At 45.5% G+C, this 26533-nt stretch overlaps 1 protein-coding gene and 1 non-coding gene across 2 annotated transcripts; one reads left to right on the top strand and one right to left on the bottom strand.

The window, feature by feature from the left end:
* Positions 1-23: 23 nt before the first annotated feature.
* RBP2 (retinol binding protein 2) lies at positions 24-26486 on the bottom strand. Its single transcript, XM_065943395.1, has 4 exons — positions 26375-26486; positions 10388-10566; positions 1686-1787; positions 24-172 (listed from the first exon to the last, which is right to left on the bottom strand). Exons 1-4 carry the CDS (start codon positions 26445-26447, stop codon positions 122-124), a joined length of 405 nt encoding a protein of 134 aa, XP_065799467.1. The 5' UTR covers positions 26448-26486; the 3' UTR covers positions 24-121.
* Positions 6357-6490, top strand: LOC136173894 (small nucleolar RNA SNORA33). Its single transcript, XR_010664359.1, has one exon. It is a non-coding gene; the product is annotated as a small nucleolar RNA SNORA33 (small nucleolar RNA).
* Positions 26487-26533: the final 47 nt, after the last annotated feature.

The following is a 26533-nucleotide window of genomic DNA, read 5'->3' as shown; positions in this document are numbered from 1 at the left end:
TTCAGATATCTTAATGGGCTCTGTCAGGACCAGGAGGGTCCCCATGGCTGCTCCCCAATGCTGGCAGAGAACTCTTCACAGGGAGTGTGGAGTGCACGCTCAGTAGGCCCTCCTTAAACCATCACTTCTTCTTGAACACTTGACGGCACACCTGGTCACCGCACGTCAGCTCCTGCAACATCAAAAAGCAGGTGAGCGACTAGCAAGCCAGGCCTTCCTTCCACCCACCCCCAGCCCTCTGGGTGTCTGAGTCAGAGAGGAGGGGAGATGGAATAAAGAGGACAGTTAGTCATTCCAGGCAAAAAGCTTTTCAGAGACCCAATCAGCTGGCGTGCCCTGCAGGTAGCAGTAATTTGATTTTGACACTTGAATTGAGCTTGAACAGCTATAAAAATGAAAAATGCAAAGAAATTACCCTCTTGGGCGGGATTTCTCCTACTCTCATGATTAAAGCAACATCGCTTAATTTAAAAAAGGCAGCAAAGCCACAGTGAAGGGAAGGATCTGAAAGGAGAGTGTTTGGAAGGCCTGCTGAGGGGTTTTCTGGTGTCTGGTAGATTGGGCTGCACAGGGGCTCCTCCATGCCTGCCTGGGTAGAAAAGATGCTGCCTTTCATCTGGACAGAGGGAGTCCCCAGGCCTTACCCACATCTTATGACCCTTTGAGGGGAGAGGAAACACGAGTGTGGGACAACCACAAAAATCTTTCCAGTTGACAATGAATCCATAGTCTTAGCCATAGGGACCACCAGGGTTTGTACTACAATTAAAAAAATTTATCATCCAAACCAGAGCACGTAGGGAAAACCATCGATGGAAAACATGGTGACTCCCTCCCATTCATCACTGGTTGACATTGCCTCTGAAATAAAGATCTCAGGTGAGTCAGGCCGACTCTGAAGGACACCCTGTGAGTGTGACTTGAATACTGATGCTGGGGGCAGGTATCTGCCTGACTCTACAGGTGAATGAATGAATGAGTGAAGAGTCATCCATTGAATGAGTCATTCAGTTAACAAATGAGTGACTGAATGCATGAAGGAGTGAAAGATTTTTCACTCTTTGAATGTTGGACACATCAATTTTAAAGACTGAAGTGTGAAAAATTAAGCTATTTAGACAGGCGTAATTTATTCAAGGAAATCAGCAATCGTTCCAACTGCTCTGTTCTGGTGCCAAATTAACACAAAATATTTGGGGATCAGGTGGATGTACCTTAGGATGAGAGGGGAGTGCCTGCGATCTACAGGCAGTTCCCGGGCCCAGCTGCCTCCAGTACCACTTGTCCCCATGACATCCCACCCCTATGGTGACCCCTCTCCTCTGAGGCTCACATCACTGAGGCCTGGTCTCAGCCTCCTCCAGGGCCTCTTAATTCTGTGCCTCACATTTCTCCCCAGCTGGTCTTTAACAGACTCTCTATGTTTCTCCTTGGATCTCAGCTTCCTAACTCAGCATTTTGAACTTTCCTTTTAATTGCAGCCATTCACAGAAATAGCCATATAGAGTTCCTCCTGGAGTCCCCTGAGCCAGAAAGGAATGACTTTCTAACTGTATGACCATACTTGTTTGGCTGGAGCTTAGGGGAGGAGGGAGGGCCATTTTTCTTGTCAAAGTACATGGTGAGGTGAACCAGCAGTTGGCAAAAGCAGAGTAGAGGGAAGCTGGGTGGACCCTGAGACTTACCAGATAGAGCTTGTCCCCCTCAACCCACTGCTTCCAGCCTCGGTTCTCCTTTTCCCCCTTCTGCACGCACACAAGGGCATCGCCTTCCCAGACAACCAGGGTCTGTAATGAGAGGTTTCCAGGCAAAATCAAACCCATGGTCTTGATGGGGACATGTAACCTGCAGCTGTAGATCCTGCAGCCACTCCCGGGGCTCCTGCTTGGCTCCAGGGCAGAGCCCTCAAGCCATAGCCATGCCAGCCTCACCCTCCCTACCCCGCCCCCAGCCTCCTTTCCACACACTCTTCATTCCAGCCAGACCAGCTAATCACGGCTAGTTCTCTTCTCTTGGAAAGATTTCTATTCTTCCATTTTACCATATGGTACAGTATTCTAGATCAGTGGGGGAAAATGATCATGAATTTAACTATGTTGCCATGTAAAATTTCTGGGAGGGAAAAATAACTCAATGTCAACAGATAAATAACAAACTGGGAAAAGTAGTTGTAACTCATATCAGACAAAGACCTGATTTCCTTATATACAAAGTGAAAGTGAAAGTCTCTCAGTCATGTGACCCCATGGACTATACAGTCCATGGAATTCTCCAGGCCAGAATACTGGATTGGGTAGACTTTCCCTTCTCCAAGGGATCTTCCCAACCCAGGGATTAAACCCAGGTCTCCCACATTGTAGGTGGATTCTTTACCAGCTGAGCCACAAGGAAAGCCCAAGAATACTGGGATAGGTAGCCTATCCCTTCTCCAGTGGATCTTCCCGATTCAGAAATCAAACCAGGGGTCTCCTGCACTGCAGGCTGATTCTTTACCAACTGAGCTATCAGTGAAGCTAAAATGAAAGTGAAAGTCACTCAGTCTGGCTCATTGTGACCCTGTGGACTATACAGTCCATAGAATTCTCCAGGCCAGAATACTGGAGTGGTTAGCCTTTCCCTTCTCCAGGGGATCTTCCTACCCCAGGGATTGAATCCAGGTCTTCCGCATTGTGGGCAGATTCTTTACCAGCTAAGCCACAAGGGAAGCCCTCCTGTAAATCAATGAGGAGAAGATCATTAATCTTGTAGGAAATTCAACATAAGACACCAAACCAACAACTTATAAGGAGAAAAAAAAAAACCCCTAAGAGCCTATTATACAGAGTGAAGTAAGTCAGAAAGGTAACAATAAATATCATATATTAACACACACACACACATAGGAATCTAGGAAGACGGTACTGATGAACCTATTTGGAGGGCAGCAGGGGAGACATAGACATAAAGAACAGATTTCTGGACACAGGAGGGGAAGGAGAGGTTGGGACAGACTGAGAGTAGCATGGAAACATAGACATCACCGTGTGTAAAATAGATGATCAGTGGGAATTTTGCTGTATTTTGCAGGGAGCTCAAACCTGGTGATCTGTGACAACCTAAAGGGGTAAGATGGAGTGGGAAATGGAGGAGGGGTTCAAGAGGGAGATGATATATGTTTACTTATGGCTGATTCATGTTGATCTATGGTAGAAACCAATGCAATATTGTAAAGCAACTGTCCTCCAATTAAAAATAAATAAAATACAGGCAAATAAACAAAACAAAAACAAAACCACCCTAGCAGGTGGCTTTTAAACATGAAAAACATATTCAACCTCACTTAAAATAAGAGACATGCATGTTTTAAGGTTGTTTGTTTTTCAGATACAATTCATCCTGTGGTCAAAGATCAAAGAGTCTAATAGCATATTGAGTTGGAGGGGATGCTGAGAAACATGGGCCCTCATACAGGGCCAGCGGGTATATAAATCGGTATGAATCTTTTGGAGGGCAATTTTACGTTACCTTTGAAAATACAACATTGACCTAGAAATTCTACTTCTGGGAATTCTCCCTGCAGGAAACACATTGGAGGACTGCCCACTGGAGGGCAAGAATAAAGGCAGGGAAACTCCCTAGCTAGCAGTGGACTGCTCGGATGACTCCAAAGCTAACCTTGTCATCTAGAACCTGGAGGTGGACTTTCCCTTGGTCCTGGGTTTCCTCTAGGCAGCACTGCTGACCAATTGGCACAGAGAAGGTAGCAGAGATGCAGAGTTTGTGATGAACAACCTGGCTAAGTTGACCAGCAGGTTGGAGATGCCACAAGAGGCTCTAAACTTTTATTAAATTTACATATTTACAAAGTTCACACTCTGCCCCACTTCTCCTCTTTCTGTTCCCCTCTTTGCCTGTCTTATTACATGCCTAGGGACAATCTGTACTATCCCTAAGTGGTCCTCCAAGGCCACCCACCTCTGGGGCCACAGTAGGCTTGCATATGAAGTGATATCATTCCCATCCAGGCAGTGGTGGTGTGTGGGTACTATCATTCCTCAAGGATGATCCTGATGTGAGCTGGTTTTCTTCCAAGTATGTGCAAACCATATTATGCCTCTATGAATGATATGCTAAGGACCAGACATTTATTTTCCTCTCTATCTTGCAAACCCAGTTGGTGATAAACAAACCTGTGTGTTTATCTTAATTCACTGTCCTTGCAACTTCAGGTCTATCTTTTTTTTTTTTTTGGTATAAATCTGTTTTCTATAGATTGTTAAATCTACCTATTTCTAAAATAATATTTAACCTTGACCAAATTATATATTTTATGTACAATTTTATTTCTCCTTATTTAACTCCTCAGCCCATCACAGCATTGTTTGTTACAGCAAAAGCCTGAAGCCTCATAAATCCCATCAGTGGGTGACTGGTTAAATATAGTGTGCTTCCTCCCTTTTCTGCAGTCCTTGGAAGGAGGAGGCAGTTCTATATTACGGAGAAGTGCGGTATCCATAGTGTAAAGTTTGAGTCAAAGAAGCAAGGAGGAGGGCCATGTGCATGAAAGAAAGAGGGATTGGGGATGCATGTATATGTTTTGAATATGTTCTCTGCAAGGAGTCAAGAAAATCTTTAATAGTGGTTGTCCCTGGGGAAGGAACTGAGGGGCTGGGGGCCAGGATAGGAAGGAATTTCACTTTATAGTGTTTAATCTTTTTAAACATGTATATATATTAATATTTCCCCAATTAATTTAACAATACAATTTTACATGTTTAATAAAGAAAATATATCTCCTCTTCCTTCAGGGCCATCCTAAGCCTCACATTTTTTAATGTTTTAAAGTGAAAGTGAAGTCTCTCAGTCGTGTTCAAATCTTTGTGACCCCATAGACTGTAGGCTACCATAGACTGTAGCCTACAGGCTTCTCCGTCCATGGGATTTTCCAGGCAAGTGTACCAGAGTGGGTTGCCATTTCCTTCTCCAGGGGATATTCCCAACCCAGGGATCGAACCCGGGTCTCCTGCATTGCAGGCAGACGCTTTACCCTCTGAGAGAGAAGCTTAATTCATAGGTTGTTCTTTTTGTCCTTTTGGAAGGAATTTATTATCTGGAATATTCCAGAGATCCCTCCCAAATAGACAAGAAAGGACTCACATCTTCTTTTTGGGCAAGGACAAAGTCTTCCAGTCCCCAGACCATATTATCTTACATATCAAGGACACCTAAATGACTGAATGAATGTTTGTCTCCAATAGACAGCAAGCTTCATAAAAGAAGAGGTCATGGCAGCTGTTCATTTCTTCAGACCCAGACTCAGCATAGTCATCAGCATATAGGAGGTCCCTGAGAAGTACTGTTGAATAAGTCTGTGATTAAATGATTTTGTTGAAACAGAATCTTGAGGATAAATCCACACGGGGAAATGAATGAGCATGTGTAGATATTTTCATTGATAGTTCTTGACAGTGTCTTAGTCACCCCACCTTCTTGCTTTAGTTCTAATATCACTGGAGTATACATGTGTCCATTAACATGGAACTAGATGGTAATTGTCCATCTACTTGTCTGCTACTTCAAGAGGCTGTTAGATTTTTGAGGGCAGAAAAGGGGGTCTGATTCATTATTTATCAGTAGCTCCTGACCTAGGCCTTACAGGTAGTAGGGGCTTAACACATTTGTGGAAGGAACAAAGGGGAAAAATGTTGGTGCATGAGGGCTTGTCCCAATGTTTTCTTTTAATAACTCATGTTAGGGAACAAGATTAGCTAAAAGTTATTCGGACCCCAGAGTAAATTAGTTACTAACAATTTGTGGTAATACCTATAATGCTGTAGCCTTATTCCTACATGAAGCAAACAATCAGAAGGGAGAAGAAAATAGTTATATGAACTAAAATGCCACCACTCAATCTGCTTTTAGTTGTTGTCCTTTATCCATGCATTAGAGGAGGCTTTAAAAAGAGATTCAATTGCCTTCACAGATCTTGAGTTTGCGGAGATGGATATAAGAGAGGAAAACCACTGGTTCTGGGCCATGCTGAAGAGGGAGAGTAGTGTTCCATGAAGATGAAGAGGATGACTTGTAGGAAATTAAAGAAGGAAGTTGCCCTCACATTGCAGTTTCTCCATTACCATGTCCAAAGTGAAGTCGTTCAGTCATGTACAACTCTTTGGGAACTCATGGATTATAGCCCTCCAGGCTCCTCTGTCCATGGAATTTTCCAGGCAAGAGTCCTGGAGTGGGTTGCCATTTCCTTCTCCAGGGGATCTTCCCAATCCAGGGATCGAACCCAGGTCTCCCACATTGCAGGCAGACACTTTACCATCTGAGCCACCAGGGAAGCCCACAAAGTTAACATTAAAAACAGCCCATGATAGCCAGTCAATGAATCTGCTTACCTGAATGTGTTTCTGCAGAAACACGTTTAAAAAAAGCTGGCGATAAGAAAGCCATGTTATGAGACTTTAAGACATTGAAGTCATTAAGGCCCCTGAAAATGGCCACAAGAAAACAACAACAATAACGGCCTGTTATGGTAAATTAGATACAGGTACTGTGTCAATGTTAAAGTTATAGAGGTTGGTAACTACACTGTGCTTATATAAGAGAACATCCTAATTCTTAGAAAATATACACTCAATTATTTAGGGGCAACCCATAAGATTGCTCAGGGAAAAAAATGTGTATATACTAGAAAGAGTAAGAACAAATGATAATGCAAATGAGGCAGAATGTTAACAACTGGTCACTCTTGGTGAAGAGTGTATAGATATTCTTGGTTACACTCTTGAAACTTTTCTGTAAATTTGAAACACTCCCAAATAAGTTTTCTTTAAAGGAAAGTAACAGCTGTTTAAATTAAGAGCAGTGAAAGACACTATTAGCATGTTAAAACTCTCCCCAGTACCTCTGTTCTCTAGTAAGGGTCAGTTCTGCCTCCTGCCTCGCCCAGGTGGGGCCCCTCCTGGGGAGCCTGTTTTCCCTGGGCTCTCATGGGTCCTCTCAAAATCATGACTCTAACCACCATCTTTATATCTGTTTTTCCCTACCATTATTTTTTAATTGAGATATAACTCTGATAAGATAAAATTCAGCCTTTTATAGCAAATGATTCAGTCATTTTTAATATATTCACAGGATTGTAAGGCTATTGCCACTAATTAAATCTAGAACATTTTCATCACCCCCAAAAGAAACCCAATACCTATTAGCAATCACTACTAATGGCAACCATTAATGTCTCTACAGATTTGCCTATTCTAGACATTTCGTATAAATGATACAATATGTAGCCTTTTGGGCTTGATTTCTCACTTAGCGTAATAGTTTCCAAGTTTATCCATGTTATAGTACGTGTGAATGTACTTCATTCCTTTATATGGTTGCATGACATCCTGTGGTGTGAGCATCAATTACTGCTTCATTGTTTTATTTTACTTTGGGTAGCTTGTGAATTTTATTTTTTTTTAAACTTTTTGTTTTACATTAGAGTATAGCCAATTAACAATGCCGTGAGTTTCAAGTGGACAGCAATGGGACTCAGCCATACATATACATGTATCCATTCTCCCCCAAACTCCCTAGCTTGTGTATTTTTGATGGGGCTTTAAATTCTGAGAAATAAGTAAGTGTAGGAAGCTAGTAATTTATTCAACCCACAGGAAGGAAGAAGGTGGTCCCTGAGTCCCTCAGAAAAGAGTGAGATGCACGATTAATGTGGTTTCTTCACTCCTGCCCTTGGACATCACAGAACTGGGCCCTGCAGGGCCCTGATGGGCCTCTGCTGCAACCCATCCCCAACCTCTCTCCTCCAAACTGCTGAATGAGGAGATTTTCAGAGGGGCTCATGCAAATGACCAAGGAGTTAAGACAGTGGTGTCCTGGATCCTGGAGAATAAGAGGACGAGGGGTAGAGGAGCACTACACGCAAATGTGTACATGCATACAGAGCAATTTCCGCGTGCACTCGGGTGTGCTATCAAGTGTGAGCAATAGAAATTAATCAGAGACATAGACTCACCCACTTTCTCCCCTCCCTCTTCACCTAAACGGTTGTAGTTAGGTTACAAGAAGAAGGTAGTGCCAAGGGCACCTGGTCTGTGTTGTATTTCTCACGGGAACAGCCCATACTGGAGGCTGGGAAAACTCTGTCTAGGTACTTCTCAGCACCCCCATTGTATGTGTGTGTGTGTGTGTGTGTGTGTGTGTGTGTTTATGTATGTTCATCAGCCCTGGCTTTTTACTGCAGGCAAAGCATCAACCAGAAGTGAGAAAGTAAGAGCTGATCTGGGAGAGAGGATGGATGGCTCTCAGAGGGGACAGTGTGTGGAAGGGAGAGAAAGAAGGGTAGGCATTATTGGATGGAGTCCTTTAAGAGTCACAAAGGATCAAAAGGACATGATCTATTTCAGCAAAAGTGAGTTCTCCAACATCAAAGGTGATAAAAGAATGAGTCAGGACAGGCCTGCTTTTCAACAACCTACACCCAAAACTGAGAAGTGAGGGGAAAATGAATCATTTAGAATTGATAAGGTTAAAACGGCAAAGGGATGCAAAAATCCTGAGACAAATCTTCCTATCAGTTCTGGTGTCTGATGATTTGACCTTGCAGCCACACAGTTCAGAAAAGCCTTGACGATCCAGCAAACCCTTGGGGAGCGATTCCACAAGGGCTGAGCTTCGGGTCTCCTGCCAAGACTGCTCTGATGGAAGCATTTCCAAAGTGCTTTCCATTTCCCACTTTTCTTCAGCAAGGGGCATTAAACGCCATTCAACCCAGACTGAATGACTAAGATGATCAATGTCTCAGGGCAACTTGATTGAGAAATAAAATCTTGCCTTTTTGGCTTTAGAGTTGTCCTCAGAGAATGATGACCTCTTTTCCTCCACACACCAGGAGAGGAGCCAGAGCTCTGGGGGAAGAGTTGAGATCTCCAACTTTGAAGGAGCTCCTGGCAGCACCAGAAAGAGTGGGACTCTGGGGTGAGAGGCGCTCAATGGGAAAGGCAGGCTGGTGGGTCCTACTTCCTTGTGACCCTCCAAGAGGCTGGCCTTCTGTAGAGGTGAGAGCATGGATAACTGGGCACAGGAGTCTTAGTCCAGCCCTCCTCAGCTTGGGAGTCAAGAGAGAGGTCCTGGTGGCTGCATTGGCACAGAGGGAGTGGGTACCATGAGGCTTCAAGCTCACCACTCCTATATGGACTGCATGGACTTGTGCTGGACTGTGCAATCTCAGGGCACTTGTATGATGCTAAGATTTGGGTGTGGGCATCCTTAAATTGGATTTCTCCTCATTTGTGTTTGTTGGGACTACTCACGTGCAATTAGATTTGGGAAACCAAAGACGTTCACACTGATCGTGAGTGTGGACATGACTGAGATTGAATTTCTCCGCATTTGTGTTTGTTGGGACTACCCAGGTTTAATTGCATTTGGAAAACCAAAGACATTCACACTGAGCATGAGTGTGGACAGTACAAGAGTTAGTCACTGGGCTGTGATGCCACCAGGTGACCCAGGAGGAGAGAAGGACCTGCTGTTGGCCTCGTGTGCCTCACCACCACCCCACTTCTCCCTTATTCCTTATTCCTGAGGGCCCCTTGGGTGAGGGCCTGCCTCTTCTGCAGACTCCAGTTCTCAGGCTTGGAGATCACTTCCCACTCTGCACTCAGTTGTCTGCTTGCCTTAGGTGCCTCCCTATATCCAAACAGTACAAGAGGCTAGAAGTCTGCCTTCTGATGCACAGAGGGTTTCCTCGATTATGTCCTGCAAGTTAAGGTGAGGTTGAGACTGAAGACACAAACTTGGCAGAGATTTCTCTGAGTTACTAGGATTGGAGAAAGCCTGGCTTCATCTAGTCTACTGATTTTTGGGTGTGATTTGCATTGCAATTTTCTAAAAGATAAATAAATCAGTTGGGATCATCTAAAATGGAGTCATTGCATATAAGAACATATGAATGCTCAACAGCTCCTGAAAAGAACAAAAATTCTAGCAACATGAGGGCTTCATCTTCTATGGCAATGCTTGGCTGCTGCTGAGGAGGGCTGCCCTCTGATGAAGCTATGCTATTCAGTTGGCATCATTATCATCCTTCCCTATGACTCCCCCTGGCCTTCTTCCCTTTGCCTGCCAGGCCAACGTCAGTCTATGAGTCAGTCCCTTACTTTGGATACTTGAGAGGTCAGTATCCTTTAATCTCTCCCTGGCTTATTAGCTTCACGCAGAGGCCAGCCTGCTTCTTCCCACTAAACGTTCAATATTTGCTTATCCAGCATCACTGAGTCCATTCTGGTGCCCCTCTCCTGATGCCTCGCAGGTTGTTTCAGTCATTGTTCCATTGTAAAGCCAAAAACCAGCCCCTGCACCAAGAGCATGCCAGTGAAACCTCTAGCCCAGTCAGTACCTGAACCTTCCGGTCGTCCAGGCCCTTTGTATGCTCTTCAAACTCCACCCCGACTGTGAAATCCACATTATAGTTACGGAATGTGCTCTTGGTTTGCGTCTTGAACTTATCGCCGTCTTGCTCAATGATCTTCGTCTGAGTCAGATGGATGGCGATCTTGCGGGTGGCAAAATCAATATCTGTTGGCACAGGGAGTCGTGAAGGTTATGAGGTGCTCAGCCAGACTCATTCATTTCTTTAACAAGGCCAAGCACTCAAGACCAGAGACGCGGATCTCAGGCCAGTCACTTAAGTGGGAAGCGAGAGCCGTCTTGTACGCGGCCAGTCCAGGCATCTCAGCCAACTGTCAGGAAACCCAGGGTCTCTGGGAGCCTACTTGGGAGCCCTGATGGGGACAGGAGGTAGCAGGCAGGGCTCACCCCTGAGCTGCAACTCCCCAGGGTGTGTGTGTGCACACGTATACACACACATGCATACATATATACAACATGCACACACCTCTCCCCCACAGGAGCTCCCTTCTATCTATTGACATACTGGCTTCCTCCTAAGAGTTTGCTGAACAGAAGTCTTTGTGGTCTAAAACAGAAAAAGGCTGTTTAAAAGCAACCAGTCTAGATCCTGGGTAAAGACAGCACTTTCATTCATGCTCTCCAAAAGGAAGCATACGTACAAACTTCCATTTTATAGCAGCTTTAGGAGGCTGTTCGGCCTTAGTCATGGCCCCCAGCACAGCTTAGACATACATCAGACACTTAATCAACACTTGCTCAGAGTTTTCTTTTGTTGTCTTTAAGGAAAAGATGAATAATTGTTTATATTTTTATTACAAAAAATTTCAAACAAACCGAAGTAGAGGGGAGAGTACAAGGAACTCAGCACACTCACCATGCAGAGTTCACTACTGTTCAGCTTTTGTTGTATTTACTCCATTTACACCTTTTCTTTGCCTTGATATTTTAAAGAAAATCTTATTCATTTCCTAGAGACTATTTGTAACTAAAAGGGAGCATGCCCTTCAATAATGTGTTTCATTTCCTAAGCTTTTCATTTTACAGCAAGAATCTAAGTGCTGAGCCTGCCTTCTGCTAAACTCTGTACATAAAATGGCACCCAAGCCAAAATGTTACTGTCCTGTGAAAATGATGTAGAAACAGAGGATAGTACCAGAACTGTTACATTCCTATCCTTGTTACAAACATCATTAAGCTTTCGATCTCTAGCCAAATCATATCTGACATTTGACCTTAATGCCTGTGAAATTTCACGCTTCCCTAGTGGCTCAGATGGTAAAGAATCTGCCTTCAATGCAGGAGACCTGAGTTTGATCCCTGTAAGGAAGATCCCCTGGAGAAGGGAATAGCAACCCTCTCCAGTATTCTTGCTTGGAGAATCCCAGTGGACAGAGGAGTCTGGCAGGCTACAATCCATGGGGTCACAGAGCGTCGGACACGACTGAGCAACAAACACACACACTGTGAATTCTCCAGAATCGTTGGATGTCAATCTAAATCTTTAATTTTTTTTTTTTAGAGACAGTTTACCTAGAAGATTTCAAAACAAACTGAGATTGATTCTCTCATAACCCAAGGTAATAATGACTTCAAGAATAAGAACAGTTCAAATTCACTGAGTGCTGTTTCTCTGAGAATTCCAGCCTCATCTCTATGGTAGTAGCTGATTAAACTTCACATTGTGTACTATCTGGTGGGGGATAAATACTATTTTGCCCAAGAGTGAGACCAGCAGTTATCAACAGTTCATGGAGTAACTGTCAATTTAGAGAATTAACAGCTCCAGTGGTTGCATCCCCACCTTTTCTGCTATCCTTCCCTGGATAGCAGCGATTCACTTCCCTGAAGTGAAGCATCACTTCACTCACCTTCTCCCCCCATTTCCTTTCTGGCCCATTTCTTTCCAAATCCCTCTTTGGTCACTACCACTTTCTCTCTCACAAAGGACCAAGAAGAGGTCCAAGCTGGATGCCTGGACCACAGCAGAATCCAGGAGGGATCTCAACTGGATGGTCTTTGGGATCCTAAGTTGTATAAAGCCAGTTTTTATCATAAGGGGCTTCCCTGATGGCTCAGATAGTAAAGAATACACCTGCAATGTAGGAGACGTAGGTTCAATTCCTGGGTTGGGAAGACCCTAGAGAAGGGAATGGCTACTTACTCCAGTATTCTTGCCTGGAGAATCCCACGGATAGAGGAGTCTGGTGGGCTACAGACCATGGGGTTGCAAAGAGTCAAGGCATGACTGAGCTACTAACACTTTAATCGTAAGGGAATAATTTCACGTTATGTTAGGCAACCCAGAAGGTAAAAGGATTACATACCATAAGTTGAAGAGACAAAAAGGTTCAAGTTGCCCTAATTTGATACATGAATGCCAGCACCTTGCTCAACTACTGTTCATTATTAATACTATTTATTGAGAACTTGCCACATCTAAGAATTCACCGATGGGACCCAAAACTGGCTGCCTATCTGCATCACCTGGGAAGATGTAAAAAGTATAGATTTCTGGGCCTTATCTCAGACCCTGAATCTCTGGAGAGTTTTAGACCTTAGATTTCCTTAGGGGGTTGCTTTTTGGGGAAAGACTTCAATAGTTTAAGAAATTTGAAAGCTGCTATTTAAGCATGAGGTAGGAAAAGTCAAGGCTAAGCCTGAGGACAGGGTCCTCATGCATAGGTATTATGCAGAAGGCAAGTCATCTCCTTGTTTTGCACTTAATGAGGCGATGATGGAGGAACCGCACCCAAGACAAAATCTTTGTAGCATCTGAGCAAGAGACTCTGATGTGAAAACCATGGAGCATGCGCAATAAAAATGTAAAGACTGCCGACGATTGGATGAAAGACAAAGCAGCCATGGCAGCCTCCTCATTCTTGTGATCAAGAGGATTTCTCCACCCAACACAGGAGCGGAGATGATGTCAAGTCATCTTCTAGTAACCCTGGCCACATTGTAATATCATCATAATATGATTAGCATTGCAGTTTTGACCCCACCCTCACGCCTGTGGGTTTCAAGTAGGTGCTATGGGAGAGATTCAACATGGAGCCTGGTGGAAGTCCAGATAAGGAATTACAGATGATACACTCATAGGAGAGGGAAAGGGGAGTCACTCCCACCTAAGCCTGGTAAGATTAAGCCCATATTCACAAACTAAGCTACCCTATTCACACCCCTCTATGTAAGAACACCTGCGCTCTTCTTCTTCAAGGATGCAACTTCAGCTTCTGCCCTAAATAAACTGCTTCTTTGTACACTCTTCCACACATACTGTGATTATAATAAACTCTGTGCTTTCTTTATAATCTTGGTCTCTTTGTTGAATTCTTTCCTCAGAGGGCTAAGGTTCTTTCACTTGCAGAAATCTCTCATGGCATCTCACTCGCAAATCTCTCTGATGACATGGAGGCCCAGAGACGTTAAGTGTCTTGTCTAAGGTTACACAGTTGAGAAGCAATCAGAGGGTTTGGCATTTGGATGGATGTATGGAAGATCAAGTTGGGAGGTGAAAACAGAGGTTCTGAGCTTAGGGAACCAAGGTAGAACCAGACAAATAGGAGAAAAAATTTTACAGGAGCACTTAGGAGCTAAGTTTTAGGTAAGGTGACTCTGGGTGCCAATGCTGTCTGAGAACCTTCAAGGTGATAGTTAAGACGTGTCTTGGAATCAACCAGGAATGGTACCCATGGTAGAACCTTCCCTGGGAAATTTCACTCACTCCATTCTCTCACAAAACCCACAGATGAATATCAATTCTATATTATCTCCATTTTACTAATGAGGAACCTGGCTTACAGAGGCTGTGCCACTTGCCTTGGATTATACAGTGAGGAAGCAATAGAGGTGGTAATAGAACCTGTAAATGATGGCCTGTCTCCAGAGCTAGCTCTGTGCTCCATAAGCTCTGCGCTGGCCCATCGCATCACATTAGACCACTCCAGTTTGTGCGCTTTCAGGGGCTGCCCAAGATACCAGGAACTTCTGACTCTACATTTCCCCTGGAGCCACAGGGCTTCTCGATCCAACTGTGTGAGCCCTCCCTGTTTGGAGCAGCTGATGTTCCCCAGAGTTCATGTGCACTGTCCCCACCAGACAGAAATTGCTTACTAGGCCTACGACTCTACAGGAATTCAGAACTGGAGGAACTACACTCCAACCCTGGACGTTTACTGATGGCTTCAGCCTTGTGGCTTACAAAATGGTACCTGGGCACTTTCAAGCCATACAGCCTGGGTGTTTGGGGGGAAGGTGTGTAGGCCCCAGGGTGTGGAGGGAGATAAATGCCCTCTCTGCCACTGTGAAGCCCCTGGGCATCTCGGCCAGCATTCACAGAGCCCAGGGTGCCTCATGGTGTTTGCCATGGGTTAAGTCCATAAAAGACTAGTGGTCAAAATTATTTTCAAATGGGAACTCATGATCAACTAAGTTTGAGAAATGAGGAGTTAAAATCAAGACAGGCTGGCTGTTTTCTATGCTGAAAAACTTCAAGGAAACTTTAATCCAGAAAAGATTCTTTGTAGCTCCAACAGCAGGGTACAAGATGTAGCCTCTCCCAACTTTGCGTGTGTGCTAAGTCGTTCAGTCGTGTCTGACTCTGTTGGACCCTATGGACTGTAGCCTGCCAGGCTCCTCTGTCCATGGGATTCTCCAGGCAAGAATACTGGAGTGGGTTGCTGTGCTCTCCTCCAGGGGAACTTTCTGATCCAGAGATCGAACCTGTTTCTCTTACATCTCCTGCATGGGCAGGTGGGTTCTTTACCACTAGCACCACCTGGGAAGCCCTTTCCCAACCTTATGTGGCTGTAGAACCCTCTATGGTGGGATTTCCAGCTGGTTAGGGTTTCACAGAACATAATACAGGAAGGGCTGACAAAACTTCTCCTGAGGCCTTTATCTCTGTCTCCTGGTCCCTGCAGTTGTGAAAATATCCCCTGTTCAATTTTTCTCCCTTTAAGGCAACAGTTGCCTTGTTTGGCAAGGAGGACTAAGCAGGACCAAGTGGTCAAGTATTTCTGATTTTAAAGCGAATCCTTCCTTAAAATTGCTAAAAGCTGAAAAAGAGTCTTCCACCTTCCAGTTGGTATAAACATATGCCTCATGCCTCATATGCTTATGCTAGGCAGAGGCTAATATCACCCTCTGACTCATGTTTCCCTCCTTCTGCCCCAGAAATACAGCCTAATGAGCCAGGTGATGTCTGGGAGTCTAACTTTAGCCACATCCCTGGTCACTAGGGTCCAGATCTGGAAGCAGCACAGAGCAGCAGCTGTAAGTGGAGTTATTTACTAACTGCATCAGGCTATTTTGAGGATTAAATGTGATGGTGTAGGAGAGTTCTGCCTGGGAGCTGGTGGCTATGGTAATGGTTCCCTAAGTGGTAGCTGCTGGCATCATTGAAATCAGCCCCCTGATTGCACAGGCTGGCTTCCTCGGGGTCCTTTGCATTTTCCCAGATACGCCCTGTACCTCTTTCCCTGAATCCCTGCCCCTCCCCACCCAGCCTCACCTGCTTCAGCACGTTCTACCCTTTCTTGCCTCCTTCCTCACCTGCTTTCCAGGCCCAGAATTTTAGCTCCCAGGAGGCACTACCTGACATTCTCCTCTTTTTCATGGGGTTTGTTGCTCTTTTTTCCAAAGTCTCAACACTGTGAGGCCAAGGATGATGTTGGCTTTTTGCTCTGTGTCCCCATAGAACCAGGCCCAGTGCTGGGCACACAGTGCGAGCTCAAGAGATACTTATGGATTGGTTAATGTGGGCACTGTGGTCTAGGACAGTGGTTCTCCAAGTAAGACCCCTGGGCCAGCAAGCAGGTACATGAAAACCTTTAAGAAATGCATATTCTGTGATCCACCCTAAACCTACAGTAGAGGGTTGGGACCTTCTTGTTTTTACAAGCCTTCTAAGCAATTCTGCACATGTCCACAATTAGAATTCCTGGTGTAAAAGAGTGAGGGTGAGATCTGGGCAAAGATCCTGTCTCTGATCTCCCAGCTGTGTGACCTCAGGGAACTCACTTTCCTGTCCTGAGTCTGTTTCTCACAGTAAAGTGGGGAAAGAAAGCTCATCTCATAGCATTATTTATGTAAGGATTCCATTAAAATGATAGGAAAGTGCTTTACCCAGTGCCAAGGAGTTGGTGGGTATTTGATGCAATTGGCGCCTTCTCTTTGATCTTTTCTGTTCTGATCAAACAGTGGTCAGGAAGGCCTGGTGGTCTAATGGTTAGAATTCCAGGTTTTCACTGCCAGGGCCCGTGTTCAATCCCTGACCAGGGAACTAAGGTCCTGCAGGCCACACAACATGGCCAAAGATAAATAAAATATTTTTTAAATGCTTAAAAACCAAAACGGTGGCCATATTAGCATTCAGATCCTATTTATGCATCTCCACAGCTGTCTGCCATTCCACACAGCCCAAGGGTCCTGGGCTCTGAAGGAACAGTCAGAATGCTGACTAATCTATGCTCTCCCTCCCTCATACAGCCCTGGCTTCCCACAAGGGCATTTAATCCAGCCTGATCAGACCTTTGTTTGCATGGATTGGTTTCCTCACACCATAGTTTGGCCAAAGGGTAGAAACTTGAGTTCTTGCTCTAGTCCTCTGTGCTGAGTGAGGTCCAGGCTATGCTAAACCCTGTTGGAGTCACAGGTAGGATATGAGGAAATAAAACCACGGATCATGTGTTAACCCGATGAAACAGAGGGGAGGGTGTCACACAAAACCATGGTTGACTCTTGAATGACACAGGTTTGAACTGTGCAGGTCCACTGATACATGGATTTTTTTCAATAGTAGCTACAGAACTACACCATCCGTGGTTGGTTAAATTTGCAGATGCAAAACCACGGATACGGAGGAACTACATATATAGGGAGGGCCAACTACATGTTCTGTGCACAGTTTTGACTGTGTGAACAGTCAGGACCCTTAACATGCCCCCACTGCACACCCACCCCCCTGCCCCTGTTGTTCAAGGGTCGACTGTACTAAGGAAGAATTGGGAATTACAGAGAAATTTAGAAATCTAAATTTAAGTGGTCTTTAGAGAGCAAGTCTATTTTTACTCCACAGATATGGAAATCAAAGCTCAAAGAATTTAAGTGGCCAGTTCAGAGGTACCCAGCTAGGAAGTGCTCCTGACTCTTTGCCTACAAGTACATTCTGTTTATCATTTACAACTAAGGCTCCCCAAACAGAAATTATTGCTTGTCCCTGGTTGTTCAGAGAGGTAGATCGCATCTAAAAATGTCTATTGCCAAGAGAACAGGTTTGTCCTGGAAATACCAGCCCCAGTCAGTCTTTCTGACCAGAGCCAGGGAATCTTATTAGAGACTCTATGCAAATTGAATCAAACATCGTTTCTTCTCTGGATTGAAAAATAGCTTGACCTCTTGGCTACCCTTTACCATATGCGCCAGCTAGTTAATCATGTCACTTCTGCTCCACCCCAGGGAAGGGAGCCAAACATTCTCTTGGTGGATTCTCGATATTTCTAATCAAAAGGAAAGGTTTAGCTGCTGCTGTAGAATACACAAGCACACACACACAGAGATTATAAAAACACTTCCTCTTTGTACTTTGCAGGGAAAATTATTTTCCTGATATGGTATTTGAACACCAGGGTTATCAAATATATTTGATCTGCTTTTCTGGATTAAAGGTATCTCTGAGCTTGATTTATAGCCAGGTGAAATGAATTTCTATCTCAGAGGAGAAGGTCCAAAGGCAAGCTATTTCTGAATAATATATATGGCTTGTAGCTGCTGCAGAAGAAAAAAAAAAACCACTGAAGTGACTTTATTAAAGCATACTTTTCATAACTGCATTTTGAACAATGCAAGCCATAAAGTTGAAATATGAGTATGCTACTCAACATTAAAATGCTTTGTAATGTGCTTGTGGAAAAAGCTAAAGTGGTAGGCTAAAAGGGCAGGCGAGCTTTGTAAATTAAAGAGCAGAGATGCACACGGATTCATCACATGAAATCTGAGACCCATTCCAAGTGCAGCTTCCATGGACTTCAAACCTGGTCTCTTAATTCACAAGTCATCAGCACTTAAGCAGTTGTGAGAAGCAGAGTGAAAGAACAATCTTCTCCATCTTTCCATGCCATTTCCTCCTCGGGATAATCCATTAAGAGAGGAACTGTCTTTGCCCCTTCCTGCCTCCTCCTCTCTCACCCTCATGGACTTCTCCAAATATATTTCAAAGCCTTCCCTAGACAGCAGAGGCAGGCTGGAGACCCTGGGGAGCCTGCATGCCCCCTTGTACTTTTTTTTTTTTTTTTTTTTCGGCCCGGCGGCGTGGGGAGGGCGCCCGCACCCCTGCCCCCGCGCCGCGGGCCCCCCTTGTACTTTTTATCTCTATGCAAGCTGAATCAAACACTGCTTCTTCTCTAGATTGAAAAAAATGACTTGGTGCCCCACCCATAGTCTGGTCCTCACCACTGGGATGGAGGTCAGGGAGGAGGAGCTGCCAGTACACACCAGGGAAGACCCATAGCAAGGGACCAAACTTATCTTCAGCTGGGTTTTTCCCACAACACTGTCCCTGTTTGAAAATCCAATTAAGTAAAGATTTTGGCAAGTGTCTAACTTCATTGATTTGTGAGCACCAGCAGCAATTTAAATGTCGTGAAACTAACTCTTTGTTAGGTCATCAGACATTCATTCATATATTCATTTATTCATTCATTTCTACCCAGGGACTCTGAATTATTCTCTTGCAGTGTTTCTATAGTGTGTCTGCAGTGTTCTGAGCATTTCTCCTGCCTTCTTTGGAGGTCCCCATCCTTATGAACCTTGCTCACTGTGAAGCTCCCTCTCCCCTAACTCCATATTAGTACCCTCACCTGGGAGAAGGAAATGGCAACCCACTCCAGTATTCTTGCCTAGAGAATCCCGCGGACAGAGGAGCCTGGTGGGCTGCTGTCCATAGGGTCGCACAGAGTTGGAGACAACTGAAGCGACTCAGCATGCATGCATGCATTGGAGAAGGAAATGGCAACCCCCTCCAGTGTTCTTGCCTGGAGAATCCCAGGGATGGAGGAGCCTGGTGGACTGCCGTCTATGGGGTCGCACAGAGTCGGACACGACTGAGCAACTTAGCAGCAGTGGCGGCACCTGGGACAGTGCTGCAGCAAGGGCTTGGGGGCTAGAAGCAGACACACTGGGCTCATGTCTGAGCAACACTATTTTCCAGCCAGAAGTGACCCCGGGAAAGTTTCTCCACTTTCCTGACCTTAAGCTTCTTCACTCCTTAAAATGGCAAGCATTCCTTTGGCTTTATCTCTGACTCTACCCTGAGTTCTAGATCTTATATCAAGATGCCAATTTTAACACTCTCCTTGGATGCATCACAGCCATCTGAAATCAAAATAAGCAACTCAGAATTCTTAATGCATCACCCCCTACCCAGTTCCCCTATCCAAACTTACTCCTCTCCATGTTGCCCCATGTCAGCTGATGGAGTTATGGTCTTCCCAACTATGCAGGCTTCAACCTGGCGGCCACCTGCATTTCTTCCCATTCAATTTTCATCTGAAAGTCCTGTTGGCTTTATCTCCAAAATATTCGCCGTATCTCTATCTTCTCTTCTTTAGTCCTGGGTATGGCCCCAACCCAACCCACCAGCATTTCTTGCCTGAACAACACAGAAACCTCCTGAGTGGGCCTGCTTGTTTCTAGTCTTGCCCTCCTGTGGTTCATTCTTCACACTGTAGCCATAGCAAACCTTAAAGAATATAAATAAGATGGATTAAGTCTGCCCATCGTAAGGCCTGACCTACCACTGGGCTCAGCACATGCCCAGCACACCAGTCTTTGCATGTTTCTTGAACACACCCAGAGCCTGTGTGCTTGCTGTACCCGAAACATCACTTTTCAGCATTCAAGCCTCACCTCCAGGGTCACCTCTTCAGATAGCCTTCCCTGATCACCCATCACTCTCCTCCCAACAATTCTTTTCTATTTTCTTTAAAGTACATCATCTTAAACTGTTACTCTCTCTCCTACTAGCATGCACGCTCCACAAAGGAAGGGAGTTTGTTGCCTCATTTACTACACTTCACCAATGCCCGGAGCACTTCCTGGTGTGCCATAGGTGCTCATGCATTTGTCGAAACTGAATTAATTAAATGAAAGAAAAAATATATAGGAAGCTCATGATAGCCTACTTATCATGGCATGAGAATTGTTTGTACCTGTGCTCACCTCTGATGTTACACTTTGGTTCCTTCAGAGTGTAAGGCTTTTGAACCTTGTGGGTAATCAGGAAATGCTTTCTGGCATAGACCACTCAGGTGGGAGCTCCTTGACTTCAGTCTCTAAGTCTACTGCCATCCTGGTAAAAATTTTCAGAGACCCACTAGGACTTTTTGCAGTGGCCACTGATCTTTTAAATCTGTGCATGAAAATTTCAGTGAAAAGATGCTCTTCATTGAAGATGATCCTCACTTTTTTGTATGAATTAAGGGAATTGTATTTTTCCTGATGTTTACAATGTTTGGAATAAAAATTTCCCAAAAGATTCTAAGTTCAATGTTAACTGGGTATTTTCAGAAGAGATGCCTTCCATTATACACTCCTATTTTCCTGATTAAAGTTACATGGTGGTGTTTTGTTTTCTAGGCTCATTCTTGCCTCTTCTCCACTTAGTCACCAAATCTAGTCTGTTTCCTGCTATGGACAACCTCTTGGCTGCCCTCGTTGGGACCGCTCTTGCATCTTCCCAGGCCACTGTAACCACTTCTTCAGTTCTCCGACCATCTCTGCTGGCTGTCAGGGCATTCATGGACTCTCTCTTCTCTCTACAGTTCTTCCCAGGATTCTCTTCTTGCATGATGTCCTTGGGTGATGTCCACATGCGATACACCACTTCATGATCCAGCCCTGGTACCTTTTTGACTCTTCTTGCCCCACTGCCTTGGTAATACGACTCCTGCTTCCCTTGGCCACAAACATCCTTATCAATCCAAACTTGACATATGCGCACAGGGCCAGAGCTAGCTCTATCTCTGTGTGGAGCACTCCTCTCCTTCCTTCAAAACCCCACCCAGAAGTACTTAGGAAGACTTCATGCATGCCTGCTCAGTCACTCAGTCACGTCCAACTCTGGTGACCCATAGACTGTAGCCCATGGGCTCCTCTGTCCATGGGATTTTCCAGGCAAGAATACTGGGGTGGGTTGCCATTTTCCCCTCCAGGGGAACTTCCTGACCCAGGGATTGAACCCAAGTCTCCTGTGTCTCCAGGATTGCAGGCTGATTCTTTACCACTGAGCTACCAGGGAAGCCCAAAGAATAGGCATCTACAATTTTAGTTAATTAGATTTTTAAAAAATTATTATTATTTTATTTGGCCGTGCTGGGTCTTAGTTGCAGCATGTTGGATCTAGTTCCCTGACCAGAAATCAGACTCAGGCCCCCCTGCATTGTAATCACAGAGTCTTAGCCACTGGACCACTGGGGAAGTCCCAGGAAACCTTCAATGACCCGTCTATTGTAGCTCTCCAACCAGCACCCACCACCACACACGCTTAAGAAAAAAAAAAACCTATGTAAATTTCAGATGTATAGTATCATAATTCAATGTCTGTGTAGATTGCAGAGTGATTCTCACCACAAGCCTGGTTACCATCCATCACCACACAGCTTACACACTTGCGGTCACCATTGTTCTATCGTCACTATAGTCCTTTCAGACCCAAGGGACAGAATCACCTGCTGTCCCATCTGCGGCAGATTATACTTTCTTAAATAGTTGCAACACTGTGTCTCATCCTACCGGATGTTCTTACAATGTGATTTTGACATTTTGAGAGGCGGGATCTATGTACCTTTCCTTTGAATATAGGTGGACTCAGGACTGCTTCAACCAATAGAATACAACAGAAGTGATGCTGTGTGACTTCTGGGTTTGGGTCATAAAAGGTCATTCAGCTGCTGCCTCCTCTGTCTTTGCACACAGCCAGGGTGATGTGAGGAAACCCAGGCCATGAAGGACACCACAAGTAGACCATAGCCCTGGCTGAGGTCTCAGCGGCTGGCCAGCACCGAATGCTAGACACAGGAATGAGGAAGCCTTTGAGATGGCCCAGCCACTGTCCTGCTATAATGGAGCGAGAGCCTCCTAGCAAGACCTCTCTAGGTGAACCTGGTCAGCTCCCACATCTACGAGAGGCAATAATAAGATCACGATATAAGAAAATAAAGCCTCTACGTTTTGGGGGTGATTTAATCACACTATAATAGAAAACAGGAATGCAACTTGCACACAGCTATAGCTTGACTGGCTGTGCCATTTTCAGCTCTTTGAGAACAGAGACTGGGCCTGGGCCTGCCTCAGATGGCACAGTCCCTGGCTTCCACGGGCAACGTCTAAAGCTTTGGTAGAGAAGCTGAATGATCCCCCATGTACATGCAGTGCTGGCTTCACTCTGGAGCAGAGTGAATGGACACTCCCCTGCTGTCCTGCCACAGCACTGGGACCTCACTTTGAGGGGTCTGCCCCTTAGACTGAAGATCTCTCCTCCATTCTCTGACCCCCTGATCCAAGTTGAAGGAGGACCTCAGGACATGACAGATTCCTCAGGGAAGAGTTCACTGGCTGCTCTTCTCACTGTCAAGAAAGAATCTAGGGCCTTAAGGAACACCAGGAAACAAGGTACCAGTGACCTTTGGCACTCACTCTCTGAACAGCTAATGACCTGGCTAATTTGGGGCAAGCCCAAAGGTTGCCCTGACATGTCACTGCTGAGGCTGGCAGCCAGGTCATGTGGGGAGGCCGGGTGTGGAGTGGGTTGCCAGCTGGGAACAAAGTCAGTTTGTCCCCCAACCCTCTCCCCCCCCCAAAAGAGGAATACTTCCTTCCTCTGGAACTGGCTTCCAGGTTCACAGAGAAAGCCAACTCCCTGATGCTAGGGACTAAGGTCTAAGAAAGCGAAGGCTCTTTGGTAGGGGATGGAGTTATACTTAGTGCTATTTCCATTTCTGGGGACTTGGGAGGATCTCCATATATGTTCTTCCCAAATGCCAAGGGCCTCATGCTCCAAGGGGCAAGAAAGACAGGCTTCGACTTGTCCATATTGGGGCCGTAACCTTTGTTTTGTGGGGTGGATGTGGAGGGAACTGTATGGATCTGCTGGGTTTCTGTTAGCAGATTCAATTGCAGGGTGGTGAGCGGGGACATGCAGCCCCACTCAGCTGCTTCTGGCTGAGCCTTTGAGACCTGTCTCCAGTCACCGCCAGTGTCTGCCTGGCCCACTTGTGTCCCCACGGGCAGATGAGTGGGGTCAGGGGTCCTCTCTTGGAGTGGGAAGGTAACTCTGGCAGCGGCGTTTCTGCACAGAGTCATGGGTTCAAGCTGGGGCACATTCCTAGGACACCATAGGAACACTGAGGCAGCTGGGCAAGCCAAGACACGGAGCACATCTGCATTCTGGGGTTAGCTGCTACCATTCCTTATGGTGTTAGTCTCCACCAGGAACTGTGAGCCCACCCCTCTGCACTGCAGAAATTGGTACAAAGAGGCCAACCCATTGGCTTGCTAGAGTGAAATCAACATAGTAAGATGTTGAATGTAAAGTCATGACTGCAACTCTAAGAAATAAGAGGTGTCCAATGCCAAGGAGAACCAGAAAGACCACTCCCCCCAAAACCTCCTGCAACAAGACAGCCACACCTCACATTCATGATCCAAACACTCCTCCTCCATCTGGAGGCTGTAAGTTGAGGTGAAAGAGTTCAGTGGAAGGCTTTTAGAAGAGGATTGTTTGAAAGAGCTGACAGGGTGCCCTGCTTCCTGGAACCACCCCCCCCCCCCCAGAGGGGTCAGGGGATGGTAACAGGACTGCATGCCTTTCACCTCCAGCCTAGAAAGAGAGGCTCCAGGGGCCCACCCTATACAGAAGAAAACTAAACTGAGACTTGATTTTGTGCCTAAAGTCACCAAAGGACTTTTTATTATTTAAGAATAAGTGGCAAAGGACACAAAATTGCTTTTCGACTATATTCCCTGAGTTGGGCTTGTTCAGTTTACTGCAGAAAGCTTGAAACTAGCAAATAGCTCTTGTTAAAGTACTTTCAGTCATTCCAAATAACAAGCACATCCAACATCATCTGGAGAAACAGGCAAGGCTGTTATCTCTATTTGATGGATGAAGAGACTAGGTCAGAAAGGTTAAAAAATTGGTCAAAGAGAAAGCCTCAGCTGAACTTCTGGTTTGGTTTCCTCCTCTGTATGATGTTGTTCAGAATCCTAGTCCCGAGCTCAGCTCCAGAGTATTTACCCATGTATAGAGGCAGGATTCCATTTACTATCCTCACTCAGTACTAAAAGCAGGGGCAACAGGGTTAGGGCTCTGGTAGGAGGATTTTTTACCTCCTCCCTCCTCTCCCAAGTATATTGGTAACACTCTGTGTGTGCATGCAGGCTAGGTTGCTTCAGTTGTATCTGACTCTGTAACCCTTATGGATGGTAGCCTACCAGACTCCTCTGTCTATGGGATTCTCCAGGCAAGAATACTAGAGTGGGTTGCCATGCCTTCCTCCAGCGGATCTTTCTGACCCAGGGATCGAACCCACATCTCTTACGTCTCCTGCATTGGTAGCTGGGTTCTTTACCACTAGCACCACCTGGGAAGCTCAACACTGTAGCCAGGAAGAAAAAAATCTATTCAGTGTTGGAAACATGTCTAAAGTCCATGAAAAAATTCCAGTCTCTGAAAATTGCACAACATGTCACATGAGCTCTTCTTATTCATTGACATGGTGGAAGTGTCATCAAGGTAGAAGTGAATTGTACAGAAAAATCTATGAATCCCATTCTTGATGAGACATTTTATCATCACATCCAAATTATTGGGCCTCAAACCCCACTTGTAGCCATTTTTCTCATGCTTGGTATAGAGAAGTTCCAGTTGGGAATTCTCTATGTGGAGAGATCTAAAGCTAGAAAAGGTGATCCAGAATCCATCATAAGAATAAAGACAAGCAAGGTTCCTTGTCTGGGGCCTGGCCTACAGTGTGTGTTAAGTCACTTTCAGTCATGTCCAACTCTTTGAGACCCCTTGGACTCTAGGCCACCAGGCTCCTCTGTCCATGGGATTCTCCAGGCAAGAATACTGGAGTGGGTTGCCATTTCCTTCTCCAGGGGATCTTCCCAACCCAGGGATTGAAACTGCATCTCTTGTGTCTGCTGCTTTGGCAGGAGGATTCTTTACCACTAGCACCACCTGAGTCCTACAGTAGCTGCCCCCAAAAGTAAACTCCCGTCCATGGGCCCAGCTCCTCTGGTTTCATGTTTTTTCTGCCTGCCCCACAAGAGATCCCACAAGAGATTAACTTAGTTCACATGCTGCTGGAGCCCCTGGACTGCCGTCTAGTTCAGAAGTCAGGCGAACAGTAAATTGTCTGATCTATGTGACGAAAGCCCTTCCTAGCCTTCTGTGGGCCTGACTTTCTCTCGGCTGAGAGATTTGTTAGATGCTCTTTTATTTTTTTGGCTTCTCCACTGCAAGACTAACAGAGGAGCAATGCAGGGGTCATCTGTGTATAATATCAGATCCAGCTGGTGGCGATCACAAGGAAAGGAGACCTGCTGTTTTCCTCTCAAGTCTGGTTTTCCTTATGTGTGCATGCATGTGCCTTTGTGTGCATGTGTGTGTGTGTGTGTGTGTGTGTGTGTGTGCATTCTCCACTCGGTGAATCTTTTCTGTGTGCCGAGAACCTTCTAGACATAGCCTCATTTATTATTGTTCCCAGCTTGCCAGTGGGGAATCTGAGCCTCAGCAAATGAGTATGGCCTGCCTGATACTACACAGCTGGTAAGAAGTGGGGAGCAAGACTTGCACACAGGCCTGGGGAGCTCCACAGTGGCACTGTCAGAGGGACCAGACCACAGTCCTCACGAAGCTGCCCCCCCTCCCTTTCTCACCTCCCCTCTCTCCCGCCTCCTGCATCCCCCTTACCCAGGGCCTTCATGTAGCCTTCAAAGTTATCATTACTCTCCATCTCCCAGGTTCCGTTCTGGTCCCTTGTCATGGTGGTGGCCTCTGGTTGCCGTGGGTGTGTGCTGGACGCCAAGGAGCAAGCTGCAGGGAGAACATGTTAGACTTAGCTACTTTTAT

This window comes from Muntiacus reevesi, chromosome 8 (genome assembly GCF_963930625.1).
Source record: "Muntiacus reevesi chromosome 8, mMunRee1.1, whole genome shotgun sequence".
In the NCBI taxonomy this organism is placed as follows: domain Eukaryota; kingdom Metazoa; phylum Chordata; class Mammalia; order Artiodactyla; family Cervidae; genus Muntiacus; species Muntiacus reevesi.
This window is presented reverse-complemented; position numbering and strand designations above follow the sequence as displayed.